General features: G+C 29.8%; 1 protein-coding gene across 3 annotated transcripts in view; it reads right to left on the reverse strand.

Moving 5' to 3' along the window:
* Positions 1-1,269: 1,269 nt before the first annotated feature.
* Positions 1,270-24,739, reverse strand: part of LOC129958935 (calpain-5-like) — a 35,941-nt gene continuing 12,471 nt past the window's right edge. For all 3 annotated transcript variants that reach the window (XM_056071679.1, XM_056071682.1, XM_056071680.1), the window contains 10 exons: positions 20,595-20,803; positions 18,420-18,612; positions 14,645-14,844; positions 12,848-12,925; positions 11,423-11,621; positions 10,576-10,695; positions 10,274-10,470; positions 9,857-9,975; positions 3,592-3,728; positions 1,270-3,361 (listed from right to left, as the gene is read on the reverse strand). In XM_056071679.1, coding sequence (XP_055927654.1) covers positions 3,179-3,361; positions 3,592-3,728; positions 9,857-9,975; positions 10,274-10,470; positions 10,576-10,695; positions 11,423-11,621; positions 12,848-12,925; positions 14,645-14,844; positions 18,420-18,612; positions 20,595-20,803 — 1,635 coding nt within the window. In that variant the 3' untranslated portion in view covers positions 1,270-3,178. The remainder of the gene's footprint in view (positions 3,362-3,591; positions 3,729-9,856; positions 9,976-10,273; positions 10,471-10,575; positions 10,696-11,422; positions 11,622-12,847; positions 12,926-14,644; positions 14,845-18,419; positions 18,613-20,594; positions 20,804-24,739) is intronic.

Genomic DNA, 24,739 nt, shown 5'->3' on the forward strand with positions numbered 1-24,739 from the left:
TATATTTAAGAAAATATTTTAAATGAAGGTTCTCATTATTTGTGTTACTTTTGAAAGAATAAAAAAGTTGCCGACAAAAATTTAAGATCAATAATTTAGAATTTTCAACAAAATTTTTCCATAAGTCGATGTCAACCAAATTAATAATATCTTACATTGTAAAGATGGTAACGTACAGCCCTAGCTAATATTACAAAAGATCATTAACATATCACAAAATTCGATAAATTAACCACACTAACATCGTTGAACCTAAAAGTCGCTCTTCAAACTTCAGCATCGTAAGTTCAATCGACATTACAAACAACAACAGGTATTTTCTCTATTTTAAAAAGAAGTTTTAAATAACAATCCTACTTTAATAATAAAACAGCAGCTTGAAATTCATTTAAAAGGAAAGCGAAACAAACTGAAATCGTTTCCCTTCTTTGAATTCCTTTAGTAAAGCTAACATAATTTAACTTTCCGATTTCAAACAAATTCCTATATATTTTTCTTTATAGTTTTTCGAATAGCTAAATGATCAAGAAATAGAAATCTTCATTTCTATTCATTAAACATATTTTGATAAATTGACATGAAGCGATATGCAGTTTCCATTATTACTTTAAGAGTAAACCTTGTAACTCACAGCAAACACAATGTGGAGTATTTCTAAACTCAAGTGAAAGTCTTTTCCTAAGACGCTAGTTTTCTTTAAAACATCTTCAAAATTTTTAGCTCATTGCGAAATAGAAGAAAATACCTTTACACCAACTTTAAGAAATCTAAAGCAGTTTATTCGCATACATTAATGATAATACAGCTTCTTCGTTATACACTAAGAAAGTTATTTTATTGATATTCTTGTTGCCCTCTCATAATTTAAACTTTATGAGTGTGATGCCAGAACAATACTGAAAAAACTTTCAGTAGTTTATTTTGCATTTTAATGAAGCATTCAAAAAGTTATTTTGAACAAATATATATTTAAAATAAAAAAGGCACTTTATTTCCCAAATAAATGTAAATTTCCCAAATCATTTCAAAATAAACACATAATGGAATCATTTTAAAATGAACACATAATGGAATCATTTTAAAATGAACACATAATGGAATCATTTTTAGACTGCAATGTCTTCAACTCATTATTCTCACAGGAATATTAAAAACATGATTAAAATATGATTCATTAAACAATTCCTTTTAGATAAATTTATTTTCTGCAATAAAGCAAAATCGATTCAAAAATATAATTAAATTAAGAAAAAGTAAAATATAAGGATCTTGCACTTTAAATAGAATAGATAAAAGGAAAAATTTTATTTTGTATAAACTTTTTAAATAAAAAGAATTTTTTAAAAATTGATACAATGCTTCCTACAGTAAGTTACAATTGGATTTCAAATATAACAATAGACTTTTTTAAATGCAATTACATGAAATATGAAGTAGAAATGTACACAAATAGCCGGATTTTTTCCAGAAGCAAATGGAGAATATACTTTTTTATATTTAAAATATAGCTCATGTCTTAATATTTTAAACTGATGAATTCTATACAATGAAGCATTTCATTCAGCTGCCACTTAGGTTTTTTTTTACTGCACTTTACACATCTTAAAAAAATATCACAAGTTAAAAATAGAAAAATAAATCCGAACTTTATGGAAGAATATAGCACAAAAATGACATACAAGAAAACTTTGAAAATAAGATGACTTCACTCAAATATGCATGTACATAGTATGAAAGCTTGATTAATAAGGGAGTGGTTATGACAGCAACAAATATGAAGTGTCAAAAATAACGCACATAATTTTGAACATAATTTTTTTTTAAATGCAATGAATGCTAATATGAAATGGAAAAGAAAATATTGCCAATTTACTACTTTTCGACATAACCGCTATTCACACTGAAACATTTATTCCAGCGCTGGTCAATTGAAAAAACTGGGTCACACAATAACCATTGGCTGCGAGTAGAGCCACTATCGCAAGGCCCGCTTGAAGTCATAGTTGGAATCAAATTTCCGATCGCGATGGAATTTCTTCAAGAATCCAAACAGATGAAAACCTGAATCCTCCACCCCTCAGATGCTTTACGGCAAGTTTCGGAGAAGCCCCACGCTTTCGATTTTCAAACTATTTGTTTGAAAATCCAAGTTATAAATGTGTTATCACGAATGGCAGTTATGTCGAAAAGTAATAATTTGGTAATACTTTCATCTCACTTTCATTATGTCATTCACTGCATTCTTTTTTAATACGTTCAAAATTATGAGCGTTACTTAATGATACACCCTCATATTATGAATTAAAATAATGTAATAATTCATATTTTATTTTACATTAGTTGAATAGTAAAACACGGAAATTTAATATGTAATCATTTGCACATATTTCTTTCATAATTTTTGGTCCAAGTAAATGTAATAAAAGTGGAATTATACTTTAAAATTTCTCAGAAAAACTAAATGGATAAATGCTAGTTCAATACCACTTACATGCTTTAAATATTTGCATTTAGCAGAAAATTCAACAAGTTTAGGCAAGATTAAAGTCATAAGTATATACAAGCAATGAGCTGCAAGAAACAATCATAAGTAAATCCAAATGAAAATTCATGAGATATTTCATACATATATGAATAAGCAACAAATTATGCTTTGTACATTCATAAAAAGATGTTTTTAAATTCTTAACAATCCTCTTAGTACATTACTTTGCATTTTTTAACTTTACACTCCAATGTTTCCCGGACAAACAGCAATACCTTTTCAGGCGTACTTAAAAAAAAAAAACTACCAAATGCAGGAACACCAGAAGGACAATGGCAAATACTGTCTGTGCGAGAGGGAACATGAAGTGTCAAAGGACAATAAAAGATTCATATAACTCTATACTACACACATTTTCAATCTTACAAAAAGAATAAATCAATGCTTAAAAAACAGCACACAAGTCATTAAAAATTATTTTTAAAAAAATACCCAAAAGAGAAAAACAATCTGAAAAATTAAGATATTTACAAAAATTTTATGCAGAGTTCCATAGCTGAAAATCCATTAATGGCGAAATTTGTACTCTCTCTCTCCACAAATATCTTTTTTTTAAAATGCGGAAGGACGATGAAGCTTGAGCAAAAGCACTGCACCTTTAAAATATCTTATCTTAACAATGAAACTGCATCTTTAAAATGCCATAAGGTCATCAACAGTTGTTATTTCAAGCGTAACTGTGCCTGGTTTCTGCACTCCTTTTTCCTGAAGTCGACCAAACAATTCAACTTCTCTTGTTATTGTTGCAGGATTCAAAGGTGCTTCAACAGATGCTTTTCCTAAACATGTGTCCATAACAACATTGCTGTTCCAGACCTAAAATACAAAATGTTAATAGAAACATTTATCATAATTTCAGGTACAGCTATTTATATAAAAATGAACAAAACTTCAATACCAAACAGAACTAATCTGAAAAGGTTTACAAGCGAAATAAATTACTACAGTAAATCAATATCATAATGATGCAGACATATAATACCCAAAAGAAGCCAATATGTGGTCAGTTAAAAACTTTTATAAAACAAAAAATAAGCTTTCAATACCTGAATTTTGATTAAAGAATCGGCATGCTTTCGATAAAATAAGGCTGTCAAATTCCACTCAGGATCTAGAGTCTCACGACACACTGGACTGCGCACTCGCTCACTTTCACATTTAATAATGCAATAAGGATCAGCACCTACATAGAAAACAAGGGGAAATATATGTCATACTTAGCAAATAAAAATAAGTACATAAATAAATGACTAAATGATAAATTAAACTTTAAAACTAATCTTAACTTTTTATTTTAAAAAAAGAATAAAAACTACAGAGAATTTCATTTTTTACAGCATCACTTTGATTTTGAATAAAAATTTAATGAGTTTCACTGAGGGAATAATCTACATTGCCATAAACAGCTCTGGAGCAAATAAATAGCAATTCAAATGTTTTATAAAATGAAAGCCAAGTAACTCTTGTCAAAATTTTTTGTTTCATATTAGATAATGTTTTTATGATAAAGAAAAATTGAAACTTTAACTCCCCTTTCCCTAATACTTCGAAGGTATTGTTCATTTACTGAATGTACCACTTTCTGCAGACAAATACTATATTATATATACACTCAAGAGCCAAAACATTATGACCACCCCTACATTTTGCAATGAACTCGCCTGGATGACGTGCAAAGCACGTGATCAGGTGGAAGTGGTATTTAACTGCTGCTGGAGAGTCTGAAGAATCATTCTTTCACTTAATTCTGTGTGTGATGGGAAAGGCTGCGGATCTAAGCGACTTTGATAGAGGGCAGATTGTAATGGCTCGAAGGCTCGGAACAAGTATTTCCGAAACTGCACGACTCGTGGGTTGTGCGCGATCTACAGTTGTTAGTACTTATGCAAAGTGGGTAAATGACGGTGAAAGCAACAGTAGACGACATGGTGGTGGACGTCCACACGCTATCAAAGAAAAAAGTCGTCGGAGACTGTCTCGCATGGTGAAGCAAAACCGGAGCCAGACAGTGGGTCAGCTGACAGCCCAATACAATGCAGGGCCAAGTAGAATAGTATCGGAGCACACTGTTCAGCGAAAACTGTTGGATATAGGGCTACGCAGCAAACGTCCCACTCGTGTGCCTTTGCTGACCAAGCGTCATCGCCAACTGCGCCTGCGCTGGGTCCGGGAACATCGCGACTGGTCCATGGATAAGTGGGAGAGAGTTGCCTGGTCAGATGAATCACGGTTTGTCATGCATCACGCCGATGGCCGTGTCAGGATACGCCGTCTTCCAGGTGAACAGTTGCTCCCTCAATGTACAGTAGATCATACACAGACCTTTGGTGGCGGTATTATGCTTTGGGGGACATTCTCTTGGGCGTCTCTGGGACCCGTGGTTGTGGTAGAGCATACCATGAATGCTACAGGGTATCTGAACATCATTGCGGACCAGTTGCACCCTTACATGGCCTCTGTTTTTCCAGCTGGAAATGGGATGTTCCAACAGGACAACGCCCCGTGTCACAAAGCTAAAATTGTGTTGGAGTGGTTCCAGGAACATGATTCCGCATTCCAGTTAATGTCCTGCTGGCCGCCTAACTCACTGGGTCTCAATCCGATAGAACACCTTTGGGATGACATGGGACGGCAGCTCAGAGTTCAAAGACCACCAATTCGCAATATCTCGGATTTGCGTGCCCGTTGCTTAAACATTTGGTACAATCTGTCTCCGGCCATCTACCAAGAACTTGTGGCATCCATGCCAAGGCGAGTTGAAGCTGTGTTGCGCGCCAAAGTTGGGCCAACTCGTTATTGACAGGTGGTCATCATATTTTGGCTCTTGAGTGTATATACGCGTCGTAAAGCTCTACCACCATATTGTGTGTGAGGGGAGGTATAATTTTGGCAGATGCGTGGCCGAAAAGAAACTTTTGGAATAAAATGAAACATATTTCTTCATGGGAACCATAATTTATACAATGGACCGAAAGGCAAAACGCATTCATTCGCCCCAGGACACAAGAGCAAAGTTACGGAAATTTTTCCCTTGTTGATTTTAATAAAAGATTCTATTAGGAATTTCTTTGACACATGTCGATTTAGGAAAGAGAAACTTGGGCGTCAATGAAATTTTGTCGTAGGAACTTTTATTCCAGAGTGTGGGAAGTCCAGAATCAGCAATTTTTTAGAGAGCGTGTTTGAGTAATTAATAAAAAAAAAAAGTGGGATTTGGATAATGAAATAAGAGAAAATTTTAGAAAAAAAGGAGCATGGGCTAATTCAAGATAAAAATTAAGAAAGTAATTAGGATTTAAATGAAATTTAGAAATATCATTACATAATATTACACTAAATTCAAAGTGGAACAAAAAAATTGAACTTCATGAATAATGAAATGTGCCAAAGAAACATCGAAAAATGATTCATTGAATAATAAAATGAATACAAATAAAAAGATTTTTTATACAAAAAAAAATCTCTTAAATGTTAAAAATATTATAAAATTATAATATAAAAGAAAATTAATTGATATCAAGAATGATAAAATTCAATTCGGATAACGCGGAAATGTCTTGTGTCTGGAGACGACAAAGAAGGAAAATATAATATAATCTAAAGTAGGGAATAGAAATGCAATTAGTCAAAAGTGTGGATAAGGTAAAGTGTTGAGATCGGCATAGATCATGGCTTTTACTGTTAAGAATAAAACACAAGCCATGTAATTGAGAATATTATTCAAAGCAAAATTATGTTTAATTCTAAAAATATTGCGTTCTATTTATTTCCTGTCGGAATAAATCAAGTAAAGGCCCAGATATTTTTTAGTTACCAGTAGTCAATAGTAAAAAGAAGTAGATAAGAAAGAAGAAAGAAATATACTTCACATAACACCAAAAATGTAAGCAAACAGGATTAACAGGAAAATAATTTCAATTCACTACATGAAGCTAATATCATTGAACTAACATTGCATTGCATTCTTTATTGCTCTTCCCTACATTAGTAAAGCTACAACACAATATTATTTCCTACAGAAACAAATCAAATTAATTAAAGACAAATCAAAAAACAGAATCAATTAGCAGCAATAAATTATATAAGACATGCACATACACGATCATTAGAAACAATCCCCTCAAAACATCAGTTTTACATATTTAATTGACAAAACTATATTTATAAATGAAATCATAAAGAACTAAATGCTTGGTTACTAGTTAATTCTAAAAATATTCTTCATAAAAGGTGACATATTGTATTATATTTTTATACTATATATAATATACAAAAATGAATATCATGAAACAACTATGCTTGAAAAGCACGAATTGAAATATAGTATAAAAATTTTGAAAAGGAAACAAGCAATTCAAATAATTTTTTCTTTTAAAAAAACAGCATATTCTAATGACATTCTAACAATAGGCTAATTTAATGGATGTTTTAAAATAATTCAAAGAATTTCCTCATGACAAATTTATTTCTAAACATTAAAAAACGAACAATAACTGAAATTCTATCCAACTTGCTTTATACAGATTGAAAATGCACATATCTGCGTCACTATTTTATATTCACTTAAATAATGATTTTTTATTCGCGAAATTTTTATAATCTTTTCTATTATTTAATTTCCTACAAATATAACTTTTGAAAGTTAGTAATGACACAGGCGACCTAGAAACTGACCACAAAAATGACGTTCTTGTGAAGGATATGCACACATTATTTCTTAATTTATGTTTTATACCATATTATATTAATTAAATCTCTCTTCTCTTTTAATTATAGAATTTTATTATTCCAATTTACTCGGATTTTATTGCGCAATTTTTTGTTACTTTAGTATAGGGTTAGGCAAAATAAGTTATTTCAATCGAAATTTATATCGTTTATTTCATTTTTTTTTTTTTTTTTCATACTTCTGTTAATGTTCAGATCATTTTATTAGAATTTACGATTATTATCTTAGCTCTTTTGCAACAACTTTTTTCATTTTTATTTGTGTATGGATGAAGATGAAATGTTAGATTTTGTTTGTCTCTTGGGTGTATTTTACTTTATTCTTGCTTTCAACTTTCTCTCTCGATTATATATAATTCTAAAAGTGGAAATATAACGTAATACAAAATGCGAAACAAGGCGATAATTGCATTAATTACTCATCAGAAGATAAAATTAATGTAGGCCACAAAAGGAATTATAGCATTTTCTACAAAGAGTATCAAACAATTAAATGAAAAAATATTTTCACCCCAAATACGATTATAGCCAGATGCAGAAAGATGGAAATAGCAGTGTAAAATTGAGATATAATATAAATAATTTAAAAGAAAATTGCATAACAGACCAAGGAAAATGATATATGGACATATATTTAAAAAATTAAAAGAAAACGTATGTTACAAAAGAAAAGAAAGAGAACAATATGAAGGAACAAGCCTCTTTCTGCACCGGATGAAATCCCGGATGCATCAAACTACAAGAATCATAGTCTTTTTGTGAGTGTTGCCAGGTGAAGGCTATAAATTTTGGGTGTATTGAATGAAGACAGAAAAATCACACTGAAAATAAAAAGGTATAAAAAGGAAAATTAAACTGTCCAAATAAATGAAATATTGCAAAAAAATTTAATTATTTGCGACTCATAAATTCTAAAAGATGTATTTTCAAGTTTTGTTGATTTAAAACCATTTAAAATTGCACCAACATCGCTTTAATACGTAATCCTTTACTTACATCTTAAAGCCCTTAAATGTTCGGAAGATTAAAAAAAAGGGGGGGAGGATATTACTGACAGTAGTCTATTAAAGCTTGATTTGATTTTTGACTGAGTTAGTTTCATTGAATATTTTATTAATTCTTAAAAGTTGTAAATTTTGTAAGATATTAGATTTTCAAAAAATATATCGATTATCATTAAACTTGAATTCGTTCCTTTTATCAGAAGAATCAATTTTTTTGTCCAGTAACAGTCACATCTAAAAATACTGTAGGATGTAGGGATAATTACTAGTTTTAATTAGTTTTAGTGCATGTGGTAGTCCTTTCAAAGAAGAAATGCATTAATTATGATTTTTTTTTCACCATCTTTTAGTTTAAAAAGTTTTTCATTTTATATATTCCTTTGAAACCACTATCAATCAAGTATAACTTTTCTGTTTAGGTTCTATAAATACACCCAAAGCACAACCTTCACCTACCAATGCTCATAAAAAAGCGCCTAAGTCTGGCAGTTTGATTCATCATAAACATCCGGTATTTCGCCAGGTGCAAACAAAAAACATGTGCTTTGTACTGTTCTTTTTCTTTCTTTTGTGATACACATTAGCTTGTAATTTCTCTAATATATATCCATATTTGATTTACTTCAGCCCATTTTGCGCTTTTCATTCAAATTATTTATATTGTATCTCAGTTTCGCATCTCCTTTTCATCTTTCCGTATGAGACTATTATAGCGTTTGGACTGAAAAGAGCATGTTTTCACTTAACTGCTCGATACTCTTTGCAGAAAATGTTATAATTCCGTTTTGAGGTTCACATTAATTTCATCCCCTGATGAGCAATTAATTCGTCGATCGTCTTGCTTCACATTCTGCTTGTTTTATTTCCACCTTTAATATTGATTCATGATTTACTTCCACACGGTTCTGTGAACTGGTTCTGTAAATGCTCAACAGAAACTTGAGCATTAGTTTTATATCTTTTTAATCCCCCCCCCTTTTTTTTTAACTTTTAAATACGTTTCCTCTTTACTCCGGTATGTTTTCGATTTTCACTTCGTTGTTATTTTTATTTTTATATTTTTATTTATAGGATAATATAATAAACATGAAAAAGAGAAAATAGATTAGAAAAATCAAAAATGAACTCAGAAGAAACTCGCACCGAACCCAACTGAGAATCCTACAAGAACGCCATCAAGCGAACACATTTATGCAACAATAACCAACTTCGATATACGAGCCCAAAACTAACAATTCATATAATAAACGCAGAATTCACAAGGGATATCAGGTAGTATTTAATAGTCAATGGATTCAAATAATGCTGAAAGAATAAAAAGATTCTTAAATGTTACATAATATATTCGTAAATATGAACATACTGCAAGAAATTCGTATGCACAGATATTTTCACCAATTTAAATATTTGAAAGCAATAAAAATTTTCCCTTTTCTTATTGTATTTTTATAAGAAACTTATTACAATACATTTCTTCTATTAGCAGACAGTAGCAAAAAAAAAAGCACACGTAAACAATATCAACATTAACTAATAATTTATAAAACTTTTAGTAAAAGTTTTTAAAAAAAAGGATTACTTCCAAATCTGTCTTGCTTTTCTAAACCAGTTGCACCTTTCACAAAAACCTTAGTCAAAAGGCAAGGATATGACACACATGGCCACATACTCTGAGTTGGAACATCATGCACTAGTTCCCTAAGAATACAAAATCATTATCTTTACCTCATGTTTGAAAAAAATCATTATCTTATGCATAATCAATAAACATTGGTTATCTAATAACAAAGAAACAATTTGACTTGAAAATATTTCAGAATACCGCAATGCATTTATTGAATATAAAAAAATGATTTAAAGAAAGACTTATTGGAAAATGTTTAAAGCCAAAAATCTTTTTAAATTTACAAAATATCAATCTAAATTAATTTTAAAGGAACAAAAAATATTGATTTTAAATTTTTAAAAATGATAAATAATATTTCAAACTTCTTACTTTCCATTATTAGCCTTGCTTGTAAAAACTCTAAGGAGAAACTCCCCTTCCTGATTAGGCTCAAACGTAGTGGGTACAATTACATAACGACCAGCTTTTAAAGTGCAACGCTGAAAGACATTCCTGGACATTGCATACTCTGATCCAGCAGCCTTTTCTTTAACAGCATGCAATCTGTAACGGCGATTCGCTTCAACCTATTGAATTAAATCCACAGACAAAAGATCAAACATTTTTAATACTTAAAAAAGGGGGGGGTATATTTAATGAAAATAATATCTTAAGATTCAAAAAAGACTCACTTTCATAACATGAAATCCAATCACAAGATGTTGTATTCCCTTGCATCTCAAGGCTCTCCTGTCACGTTGCATTAAAAATATCATTACTGTGTCATCGTCCGCTTCAACATCAAAACGATACTACAACGATGACAAAAAAAAAACCATCAAAGATATGAAAACTACAAGTTATTAGTAAAGTACATTTCAGCTGAATGAAAAATAGGGAGGAGGGGATAAAATTCACTCCATATTAAAAAAAAAGTTAAGTATGTGTTCAGTAACAGATTATATAAAATGAGGAAATAAATGAACCCACAAAAACAAAGTACTTTAAGAAAATGACGCAGATAAAATGTTTATGCAGAATTAGCGTCCAATTCTTAATACTACTGCAAAACATACTTATAGCAATTACGAATATTTGAATAAACATATCTAAAGCATTTGAAATGCATCATAAGAGATATTTAAAAAATTCATATTGTCTTCTCCTTTGTACAATTTAAAGATACGAATTAAAAATCGCTTGATAACATCTACTAATCACAAATTAAATCTATAATTTTTAAAATGTTTAACTGAAGAATTTGTATTCAAAATTACTGTTTTCCCCAAAAAGTGCAGAAACTTCGCATTTACTAGATCGTAACATTATATCTTAATAAAACTACAAACAATTTATTCTGCAATGATAGCAATCTGACGCAAATTCACAGCACAAGAGCTGCAAAATGTTTCAATCAAACATCATGAAATTATTTCACCTCATAAATTAAAAAGACGAAGACAAATGTTAATGGATTATGAGAGTCCACTTTCTAATAAAATTAATTAAATATATCAAAAGTTTATACAAAGAACATACTTGAGGATTTCGAAGAAAAGTATCTTTGTGGTTGTAACATCCTCCAGCACGATCCGTTTCAGAATTCTGCGGCCCTGTCGTCCATTTGCCTTGAAATATTGCTTCATTCCAAGTTTTATTGAAACTGAACCAAGATGTATTTACCAAACGGCAGATAGATAAATCAGTAAAATACTGGCAAAAATCATCAAAAGTCATCCTAGTAAAGTATAACAGTCAGTTATAAAGTCATCTTCTAACAAATCAAATTTGCCATAAAAAAAATCAGTTCATCAAAATAAGAAGTAACGATGATAATTTATGATAATTCACTCTTTTTATATCGATAAATTAACTTATTCACAAAATCATTAGTGTTATTTAAATTAATTTTAAAAGGAAATTACAAATTTGAAACAATAAAAAATAATTTCCCAATTCAATAACATAAATCACAAAATATAATATACCATGCTGAAAAGACAGTTGCTTGAAAATGAACAAGGCATTCAATGTAACTTCACATACGAAAAATAAACACATTAAACTGGTGTGACGGTACCTTTCATCAACAACGAAGACAATCACAAAAGAATTTGCTTTGGATATTGGCGTAAAAATTAATTTTATATAATAATCATCAATTCACAGATTTTTAAATGGTTTGCTTGATTCAAAGTCAGATACAGAAGCAATATGAGAGCTATTTTAGAATGGATCTCACAATTTTGAACTTTATCAGATGATGAGAATGACAAATGAACCAGCATCTACCTCTCCAAACTTCATGTCACATCAGCAGGACACCTATATACCTGGTAGATTGTTGGTACAGAAGATTTTTAAAAACTGAACAACATACTAAAATTTAAAAGCATTTTAATTAACAAGTAAATCACAATAACGGTTTTGAAAGGAAAATCACAATAACTTCATTTTATGAGGGTTTTCTTTTAACTGAATATAAAAGCAGTTGCAAATTAAGTTAAACTTAAACAGTGATTTTGAATAATAGCAAAGAGTTAAAAATCCCATTTAATTTTGCCGTCTTACAGTCTAATAAAAACTAAAGCAAACTAAAGATTTTTAAGATTGTTTAATAAAACTGCAAAGTATTTAACGAAGAATATTAATGCATGATAAAAAATAATCATTATGAGATATTGAACAACAAATATACAATGCAATCTTTTGAATACCATAATAAAGATTTTAATGTGCATTTCTTTGGAAAATATACAAATAATTCTTTTCAATATTACAAGGAAAATTAATTTTAACTAACACGTATTCTATAAAAAAAAAAAAAAAAAAAAAAAAAAGGTCTAAAAAATAAACAGTAAAACTGTGAAAATATAAAATTTACCGCAAGAACAAAATCGCATAAAAACAATAAAATTTTTCAAAGAAATGAAGAACAAAGTTATTGAAAAAAAATTTAATTACCAAAATTCGCCATCTTCTTCAAACGTTAATCCTATTCGTTCCCTCTCGCTCGCAGAAATTTGCTCCCATTCCGCTGAACTTTGAAAATGAAATATCAAAATTGAAAATGAATTTAAATCCTTGAAGGAATTTGCTAAAATAAAATGATCTACTGCTTAAAATAAGTTAAACGTATTTTTTTAAACTAAATCAGTTGTTAAGGAAAATTGTGTGACAAATAAGGTTTGTAAAAATTGGTAAAATATATTTAAGTTGCGTCTGAAACAAAATGAAATAAAAAAAGAAAGAAAATTTGAGAAAAATCTGTTGTAACTGTATGTTTTATATGTCTGGTGTATATACTGAATCCTTATATTTAATTACAAAATTTAAAAATATAAATTGTGCTTGAATCTATGATTAAGCAATCTGAATTTTCCTGGTTAAATATATACACTTTAAAAAGTATTTCAGAGTTATAAAATTATCATGAACTTTACATGTTTATTTTATTATTTATTAATGCATCAAAAACACTGAGAAAAAAATATGCATCAAAAGATGAAACAGATTGCATTTCTGTTTCATCCTTTGATGCATAATTTTACCCTTCCTATTACAAAAATCAAAACATACAACCAATTTGATTTACTTAAATAATGATAACAATTTTAATACAAATTCAATTCATTAAATAAACTAAAATTAACTAAACAGTAAATTCAAACTAATATATTACTCAGCAATAATACTTTTATACTGATTTAATTCTAAATCCCAACCAACTAAGGAGATGAATATATCTTTTATTTTCCTCACAAGAAGAGCCAAGCAATAATTAAAAGAATGTTAACTTCATTTCATACATTTTCAAAATGACACTGGAAATTTTAACACTAAGTTTTATAAAATTAAAAAATATATATATCATTTTTTTTTTAATTCTAAACACATTGTGAAAACCCGATAGGCAAAATATTTTGAAAAATAATTCAACATTCTTTTCAAGAATTTTAATTTAATCACTGACAAATGAATGCACTTATGAAAAGAAGTTTTAAAATCAATGTTTAATTAATCTTTTCTATACAGGGAGCCTAAATTTTAATAACGTCTGCAAAGCGCCTTGTCTAAACGAACAGGGGTGAGATAATTGTAAAAGAACATCGAACATCCTTCACAATCTTGATAAAAGTATGTATTACATTCTTCCAAATTTGGAAATGATCTACAAATGAGGCATTTTCGACTGGCGTAAGATTACAACGTTTGGCGAAAAATACGTCCACAAAACTGCAGATTCCAGGGATTTGCACTGAAGTCCAGACTATTCTTTCTGATCCCATGGGCTTCTCATTCAAATCATGCAGATCTTTCATTTTGAGCAAATAAGGTTATCAAAGATGTTTCACCATTATGGTATTATACCTTTTTGACAGCTATAATACTATAAGAATGACCTTTTACTAGTCCCACTTTATAGTAAGGGAAATGCTTAGTCAAGAAACTTATCAAGAAAACAGTTTGTAGATAGGCAATGCCGACTGAAAGATATTATCCTAAAAGAATAGTCAACATGCAAGGGAAATTTCTTTTAAAGCAAGAAAAGTTGATGTGAGAGATCTAAGAGATGTCCAAATGGAATTGTTTAACAAGAAATCCCATTTTCTTTAAATAAATTCAGTAAAATGATAATCACTGGTATTGGAATGGAAGGGGATACAAAATTATAATAATTTCACATCACTTCATAATGCTAAATATCAGACAAAGGAAAAGCACCATGAGTTAAAATTCCCCAATAAAAAGGGTACTCACCCATCACTAAAAGGTCCAGACCATTCTTTTTGACCCCATGGGTTTCTCATTCGAATCATGTAGATCTTTTCTTTTTGAGCAAATAAGGTCATCAAAGATGTTTCACCAATATATACCTTTTTGACAGCAGTAATACCATAAGCATGACCTTTTACTAGTCCCACTTCCGTTCTAGCTTCCATTTCTTCTTGAGAAGCAGCCTAAAAGGTTTAAATTTTGTCATTCATTATCTGATTGTGAAACAGGGAAGATATGTCATTTTACAACAAAACGATATTTATAATAATATTCATTCGGGTAAAAAAAAATTCTTTCAAACACGTCAAGACTTCCAAGTTTCAAAGAAATATCCGAGTTTCTACTTTATACTAGTTAGCATTTACATTATTTTCAATAGCTCATTCCAAAGAGGATTTAAGCATTTCTTAATTGATCTGTTAATTTTTTTATGATAGAAATTTGACATTATCTCAAAAAATTCAATCAGAATTGTTGTGGAAAATTAAAAATTAGTACCTTGTGTTTTTTCAATATTTTATTATCGACATTAGGATCTTTCTAATTGAATATTGCTACTACATAAAAAGGCGAACTATTACGAGTTCACTAATGGAATTTCAAAAGACAACTGTTTTCCTAACAAATATTTGAACCTGTTAACTAACTGTGTTCATAAGGGGTTATTCGCATTTTTGGGGCGGAAAGGGCTTTTTTAAAAATGAATCATAGAAGATGAAAATGCTTTGCTTGCATGGTAAATGAATTTAACAGTATCTGTTTTTCCACCTCGAGCATCTATCTCAGCTGTAATCATTCGCAAGATGTTACGTTTTCCCGGCAGAAGCGGGGATAGAAATTTCGACAGGAGTGCAAATGAAACTTCTCTATTTTTGCTTCAAAAAGCACCAAGTAATTAATCTTATATCAAAGAAATTAAGTATTTAGTATCAAATTTAATTAAAATAAATAATTACTTGTAAAAATTAACTATTTGTATAGTGGCGTGGCATAACAATTGCACGAACGCATGATGAAAAATAACAGAAAATGAAGAATCAGTAACATAATTCTAAATTAAATGTACCATACAGATATTGAAAACAATTTTTCCTTTTAATTAAATTTTGTAACATAATAAAATACTAATCGAAACAAATGAAGATAATTAACTTATTATTAAACTCAACTACTGAACGGTGTATCAGTTAAGAATTAAAAGTATGTCAATTAAATTAATGTTGTTGTTCACTATATGAAGTGACAACAATTAAATAAAATGTTTAAAAAAATTTATCAAAATCAAACTTGTTTACAAAGTATCAATTATAATTACTGCTGTCATGTTTGAGGAAATAAATATCTATTCAAAACTAAATTACTGGTTCCCAATAAAAATTAAAGTAAATTTTTTAATTAAAAAATATTCTAGGGGGATATTTCTTCTGATAAATATTTAAATATAAATATTTTTAACTGCAAACTTCTATTATAAAGTCATAAATCTAAATCAACTATTAATTTTTTTTTAAAAAAAATTACATTAAATAACATGGAGAAGTATTGATATAATATAAAACTCATGAGAATTTTTTTAAAAAGGTTTTCCCATAAGTTTGACATGCGTCTAAAGGTAGGAGTAGAAGGTATTTACTTTGAAATATCAAAGTATCTAAACTATTTTAACTAAAACAAATTAAATTGAGCCAATTAAATAATTACACAGTAAGATGAAATTCTTTACCTTCATTTCAAAAAATATTTTGAAAAAATATGTTTCCAGCTAATGAACAATTGCAAACCGTCGTAATTTATTCATTTAAGATTGACCTGGTAATAAACGCCTGTCTCTAAGCTTGCTAACGTGAAAAAAATTATGAATCTTGTAATTTTACTACATTAAGACCTGGTGATTTCTTTCAAAAAATATTAATGAATTTAGAAGGATATTTTTTTTTATTTATTATTTTGTAATGCTAAAATTGTTACCAATAGTACTAAAACGTATAGTTCACAATGAAAGTACAATTTATAATATTGATTTCTAACAAACTATGTTTCAATTTCTGCTTTCTTGGTGCAAAACTTAGCTGCGCTAAATATGCATCAAACTGTGAAACAGTTAAATTAAAAATGCTAAACTAGAAGTCATTCCTTTGTGTTATAAAATCCACATGGTCCAGTCACATTAATGTGATCACCTGTCAAAATCCAGAATAACTACTTTTCGCAGAGCGGACAGCTGCGAGACGTGCAGGAAGAGAGTTTATTAGGTTCCTAAAAGTGTTCAATGGGATGTTGAGTCATGCCAACTCCAGTGCCGTGGTCAGCTGCGCTAGGTTACGCGGGTGATGACCCAGGGTGCAAACAACCCGATCGAGGTGGTCCCATAGATACTCAGTTAGGTTCAAGTCCGGGGAATTTGTTGGCCAAGGGAGTACGGTAAACTTATCCTTGTGCTCTTCGAACTACGCAGGTACACTGCGAGCTTTATGACAAAACACATTGTTCTGCTGGTAGATGCCATCATCTTGTGTATAAACAATTCGCATATGAGGTGAACATGGTCCGCAAAGATAGATGCATATTTGTGTTGACCCATGGTGTCTTCTATAATGATGAATGCACCCAGAGAATACTATGAAAACATTCCCCAGATCATAATGCTCCCTCCTCCAGCTTGGATCCTTCCGGCAATTGTTACTGGGTGTTTGCATTCAGACATTTCAAGCTATATACGCCAACGTCCATCTGTCCGATGGAGTATAAAACGTGGTTCATCGGAAAAAGACACCTGTCTCTACTCAGTGCAAGTCCAGTTTCGGTACTGGTGTGCAAATTCCAGCCATCGTCGTCGATGAACAGGAGTCTGCAGCGAAGGCCCATACGCAGCAACTTTCACTGAACCGTCGTTGAGGAGACACTACTGGTAGCCATTTGGTTCATCTGGGCGGTCAGTTGCTCAACGGTGGCACGTCTATTCGCCCGAAATTATCTCTACAGCCGTCGTTCACTTCTGCCATCTATGGCCCGTGGTGCACCATATTTGCCCCGTCGCTGATTCTGGATAGTGCCATTTTGTCAAGCACGGTATACTTTTAACATGGCGGTCCGTGAACAGTTTCCAAATTAGCCGTTTCGGAAATGCTTCCACCCTTGGCTCTAAAGCCAATGATCATGCCCTTTTGGGATCGGATAAATCGCTCGGATAAATCGCTCCGTTTCTACATGACTGCAAGAACTGAAATGTTTTCCGAATGCCTACAACACACTTTATATATCCACCAAATTTTCTGATAACACGTACCATCTGAAATTGGTTATTTAACATTGACGTCAAAAGTAGGCGGCGGTCACATTAATGGACTGGACTGTGTAGTAAACTTAACATTTCAATCAGTCAAAAATATCAAAATTAGCATCTAAAAATAATTAATAGATCATGAGTAAAATAATTGTCGCATCTTGATACATAATTTTCTACCATTTCTCATAAATTCTGTCTTTAAATTTAGTGTTTATCATTATAAATTCGGAATATAAACCAAGTCTTAAAACAAATCTAGTCCGTGCTGCGCGAAGAAACGCTGTCAAGATACTATTTCATATTAAAGAAAGTAAGTTATACAATGCTAGAACATCTCTCTCTCTCTCTTACACGACACCATATTACAATAAATTTAATACTTAAGTAAAAGAAGAGGTAAAAATATATACATACATGAAAAATGTATACGAAAATATATACATTATTGATAAAAAAAAAAAAAACACTTACAGAAATGGCACAACTAAGTAGAGAATGATTTTCAATTTCAGATCGCATTGTACGGAATAATTGGGCTTTCTTTTCCTCATTTTCATAATATTTTTCTTCTTGAAGTTGAAAAGTTTCTGCTATTCCTCCAGTGAAATCTATCAAGGCATCGCATAAGTTACCTCCATCAAGAGATTCGTAAGAACCAGCTACTCTGTTAAATAAAATATATTGCGAAATTACATCACATTGTATGACATTAAAGAAAAAAAAATGAAATAAATCTAAATGCATGTCATTTTAAAAATCATTTTTAAAATGTGTATATTTACATTCTAACACAACTCGCATACAAATGTAGATTTTCATTACAGGAATATTTTAGACATTATATTCAAACCATTTTCTCTAAAACATTGCGATAATGAGCACAAGTAATTTCAGAATGACACTGATTATATGAAACCACAGTCATCTATTGCATTTTGTACAATAGCAATTTAAAATACTGTCCGCTAATTTTTTCGATTGAAATGCATATTATAAAGGTGTGTAAAATTCGAGAGGACGCACTTTTATTGCAAAAACATGAATTCTCATAACTATGTGCTTGTTTAATATAAAACAATATTATCTACTCTTTTTTTCTGAGACTATGCGTTAACTATGTGTCGTTTTAATGTAAAACAACACATACTTAACGCATAATGTAGGTAATGTAAAACAACATTACCTACTCTTTTTCTTTATGAGATTATGTATAGTATTTACATATATGCTGCACTTACTTTACCTAATTGAAAAGTTTCCTAGAATCAAAAATCATAAGTCATATATTTGTTAATACAACAGAAATTAATCATTGCCACAAGTAGGGTTACAGATTCTTTCATATTACGAAAAAAATAAAGTACTGAGTCTTATCTCAAAATAAAAATTTTGAAAATATCGTTTATTAGAAATTTAGCCATTGAATGATAGCTGGTAAAATATAACTTTAATAAATGTCTTCATTTTCGACCAAAATGTTAAAAGCACTTACAGAAATAAAATATGAATATTCTGCAAAAACACTGATACAATTTTCAATGCATCAGATTTTAAACTCGCACTCATTTTTAACTTATTCATAATTTCAACAGAATTCTAACTACACTACTTCAGTAATGGAAAACTTTCAATTCAGAAGAAAGGAACTATAGACAGATCAAGTATTCCTAAAATGCCGGTTTATAATAATTTAGCTGTAATTTTGATCATTTCAAAGTAATGTCATTTTTTTTTCACAAAAAAAAATGTTACAATGATAATTTGACTATTATTATTAAAATATGATGTTAAGCCTTACATTCACTTAGCAATTATGTGAAATCTAAATATTAATCAAAATCTAAATATTACAAAAAATAAGCTAATTCAATTTATGTAAATAAAACGTTAACAAAATTTTAGATGGCAAAGCTACTATGAATACTACTTCAAAAAACGAATGCAAATATAGTAACAAAACAGTATTTTTAATAAAAATTATTAACTTCATTTGAATCTTTTATGCAAATAAAAAATTGTTCATATTTTTATTAAATGTTGCTGATTTACTTACATAAAATGAAGAAAACTGTTCAATAATTGCATATGCAATGAGAAAAATCTAAAAAATGTTGGCATAATCTTTCAAGCTAAAATTTATTAAACCATATTAGCTGTTTCAAATTATATGCATTTGTAATAAAACTTTAGAAGACAGAAGAGGAGTTTTTTTTTTTTTTAATCGGTTCTTTATTTGTTTCTTCACGATTAGACAGGATGTTCAGAATTTTAACAGCTTTTAAAAAAAAGCTTTGTTAAATCCATGCCCAGAGAGTGACACACTCACCACAGAAAAGTAGAAATCAGAAAAGGAAATATGTGAAAGCATTAACAGATTATATAATTTTGAGAAGGAATTTTACCGAAATATAACCGAACAAAGCATTTAATTTACGTGTGATTTTCACACAATACTGCAGCTTAACAATGGTTATTTAAAGTTACAGAAATTAGAGCCTGAGAAGCACGGGAAAGCCAAACTCAGCCCTTGTAACTCAGAAGTTTGAATTCAAGTGGTTAAAAAAATAATTTAAAGAATACAAATAATTGAATTTATTACATTAACTATAAAAAATAATTTAACAAATATTATATATGTAACCTTACTTTGCATATGCCTTTTCCAGAAGAGCACCCCAGAATTCATTCTTGTCTCTTGACTTAATATAAATCAATTGTCCATCAATAGTCGGAAGCCTATCATCAATCACAACATCATACCAACCATCAAAAAGCCAAAATCGAAAGTGAAAAATTCCTGCATAATTTTCAGGGTGCTCATCACTCCATTCTTGTATTTCAGAATCTGGTATAACCTATGTGAATTTAAGTGATATATAAATATACTGACAAAAATGATTAAGTTAAAAATATATAATCAAAAACCATTAATTGAATACTGAATTGTATATTTCTTTACTTAGCTATGATCCTTGTGCTATTGCTGAAATTCATCAATGGAATAAAAAGTTTTATAATTGCAATCCTCCAAAAGACGAAAATACCAAATGAATTTCTTCAGTTCAGTGATAGGTTTGTTTTTCAAATCACTTTTATAAATGGCCCATAATCTCTGCCCCTGAAGTTATTTCAAAAATGAAAGTACACCATTGGTCATTACTAAAATACCACATAACCAAATCCAGGTTTTAAATATGATTAGCACAATTATTATATTATTCATAGCCTACATTTTTTAATCTATCTATAATAATTTGCATTGTCATATTTTTTAAGTGACTACTGATGCAAAAGGTTAAAATATAAATTTTGAAGGAGAAATTAATTGCATCCAAAGAGTTGGACTAATTTTTCAGTGAAATAAATAAGTGTCAAAGTTCCCAACTCCTATTAATATCAGTATGCCAATCTAAAAGTGGATTTTGTGATTTTCTCCTGCTATTTTATAATACTGAAAACTATTACCATCATGAATATATGGAATAAAATGAAGCACTCAGACAAAATCTAAATGATTCTCAAAAAAATACAAAACAAAGTTGTGCAAACACTGTATCACATAAAGTATTTTGCTAGGAAACTATTAATAATGCCATTTATATTTTTTCTCTAAATTCCTTCAAGCTATTGGAACTAAAAAATTATCGGAATATAAGAGAAAAAGTTTCAAGTCTCCTACTCAGTCTCTCCTCCTCCTCTTATATTAAAGAGATTTCAGTGCCAATTAAGAAGTCTTATCTAACACAAAGAGTGAAATGAAAATAAAACCAAAATGCACAAAACTAGACATGTTTATAATATTTTAAAATATTATCTACATATAGGATTAATTTGAGTGTAAAATCTATTGATACCTATTTTTAGCTGGATATTGCACCTGAAATTAATCAAATTTAAAAAGAAAAGAAACTAAGTAATTAGCAGCAATTAGTAACACATTTTTGCTCATAGAAAAAAATTGCTTTCATAAGTCATAGAAAATTTATTTTTATCTCAAAAGATATGCTAAACAGAGTCCTTACAACATCGCTGAGAACTTGGAATATAAAAATTGGAACTTTTAATATCTATAGCATTCAATAATGAAAAGAATCAAAGCAAATATATAAATTTCAATAAATATTTGTCTCTAAATAACATGTGGGAGCTTTAAGTAGTTATTTAAAATATATATAAATGTATATAAATATTGAATTTAAAATTTACTTCTTAACTTATTGAAAGGCAATGAGGTTATGTGATGTCAATTCATTATGTGTTTCCAATCGTTTGCTGATCAAAGACCAGTCCATTTTAATTTTAAGATAAACATATTCCAATTATAATATTTGGAACAAACATAATTCCAATTATACTAGGGCCTATTATTAGATGAAAGCTAAAACAATGTTAAATATTATGATCCTAAATCATGAATTTCTTGATTAATAACTATCATAACAAAGTTTGTATTTCAACTAATTCTGCTGTTACAGAAATTACACTTTTAGAACATATATAAATATTTCACTTCTGCAACTCCCAAAAAAACGCATTTAGTTATAAGATACTTGTTCTCTTTGGAAACAGTTTAACTTTGTGAAGATTTAGTGCATAGAATTTCTTCCGATACTAAACCCCACTACGCTCTGTCCAGAACCAAGAAATGTTACTTTGTGTTGATAAAAATTAAGGTGAAAGGTAATCAATTTAAAATTTATTAACCCATAAAATGACATTTTTATGGTAATTGTGCTAAGACATCACACTTCAAATTCGTTACAATCATGCGCTTTTATAATTTCCTTAGCTATTTTCATTTGGTTACTCAATTTATGTTTCTAAAAAGTTATAAAATCAAGGAGGGGGAAAAAACCCTTTTCATTGCCAAACAGATTTTACAATCTGTTAATTTAAATGCTAAGTCATTAAAGCAAATTAAATAAGTTTTAATTTTTTTACAATAGCTATGCTAGAGTACTCCAGTGTTCTCACTTTAAGTAAGCACAGCAGGCAAAGTTTGTGCAACTTGAAAGAATTGGATAATGATCTTCCTGGTGAGTGGTTAGTGAGCAGAGATCAGAGCTCCCTAGTATAAATATTTAATGAATATTTTTTTAATCGATCCACAGTAGATTCTAGCATGTTTCCTTACATTTAACTGCACAAGGATATAACCCAGGTTAATTCATTCTATATTTATATACAATGGTGGCCAAAATTGTGAACACTTTTGAAAATTTTTATGTTTTCTAACTTTGTATGCTTATATAAAATGTAACGTTTCACAAAATGTAAACGCTTATATATCATTTTAAAGAGAATTTAATACTGATTTCAATACAAAAAGCAAAATTCAAATATTTACAATGCAAAAATAGTTGAGCGGTAATAATTATTGAGATACATTAGATGCTGATGACTGCAGTGAGTTATCTGTACTTACAGTAGCCCTTATTTTTTATTACATCTTCCGACTGATGTTTTATTGAGCTGACGAGAGGATATAAGCTCTTCCTTCGTTATTGCATGAAGTCAGGAAACAATTATAGCCTCAATTAATTCTCTTTGATTTGATGAACGCTTCATATGTACAAGAGTTTTCAAACGGTGCCATAAGTTCTCAATAGTTTTGAGGTCAGGACTGTTTCCTGACCATGATAATAATCCAATTATGACTCCTGCTGAAAAATAAATGTGTTGTTGCGAAAGAGATCACTGGTGAAAGGTGTAAGTTTTGGCTCTAGAATAGTGTCAATGTATTTTCTTGCATTTAATGCCCCATCAATAACATGAAGGAGACCAACACCATCTGCTGGTATGCATAACCAAAGCATAACACTAATTGAGTTCTTCATAGTTGTTTGAATACAGTCAGGATGTAGCTCTTCGCCTATTCTATGTCTTATATATTTTCACCATCACTACCGAATAACAATATCTTTGTTTCATCACTCCGTATCACTTGTGACCACTGATCATTTATCCAAAAAATGCGTTTCCTTTGCCAACTGTAATCTTTTTTATACGCTGCTATATATTGGTAAGGATTTTTTTCGTTGAATTCTACCTCATAATCCAACATCTAATAATCTTCTCCTGATTGTTCTTAAACTGACATAAATGCCAGCATCATTCAGTTGACTTCTGATAGCTGCTGATGACCTTCTTCTATCTTGGAGACATTGTCTTTTATTCTTCTGTCATCAGAATATGTGGTGAACCTTTTTCGGCCATTTCCTGCTTTGTTTATTATTGAATTTGTCTCCTGATATCACAAACAAAACTTTCGAACTCCAGATGTAGTTACTGAACCATCCACTCGTCTTGCAATTTCAGCATAGAAAAGATCACATTTATGTAACGCAATAATCTTAATTCTCGTTATAGGTGTCAAAATATATTCTCTTATTTAATGTCATAGCTTCTTGAATAAATATTAGAAATATTTACACAAATTCCAACTATATATTAAAAAGTTTAACAAAATTTCTAACTCGCAATTTGATTACATAAAAAACAGTTTTTCTTCTACAGAAAAAGCACAATAATGATTTGTTCCAATTTTAAACATGATGTCAGCTTCTGCTAGCAGTTATTAACATTTGATTGGTTGACAGAACAAGAATAGTGGTTTATCAGGAAAGTTAGAAATTACAATTCACTTCATCACAGTGTTTGTTATTCAGATTAAAGTAAGAATAATTTTTTTTTTTTTTTTTGTATTGCAAATATTTGAATTGTATTTTTTGAATTGAAATCAACATTAAATTATCTTTAAAATGATATGTAAGAGTTTACATTTTATGAAA

The sequence above is a fragment of the Argiope bruennichi genome, chromosome X1, assembly GCF_947563725.1.
Source record: "Argiope bruennichi chromosome X1, qqArgBrue1.1, whole genome shotgun sequence".
Taxonomy (NCBI): domain Eukaryota; kingdom Metazoa; phylum Arthropoda; class Arachnida; order Araneae; family Araneidae; genus Argiope; species Argiope bruennichi.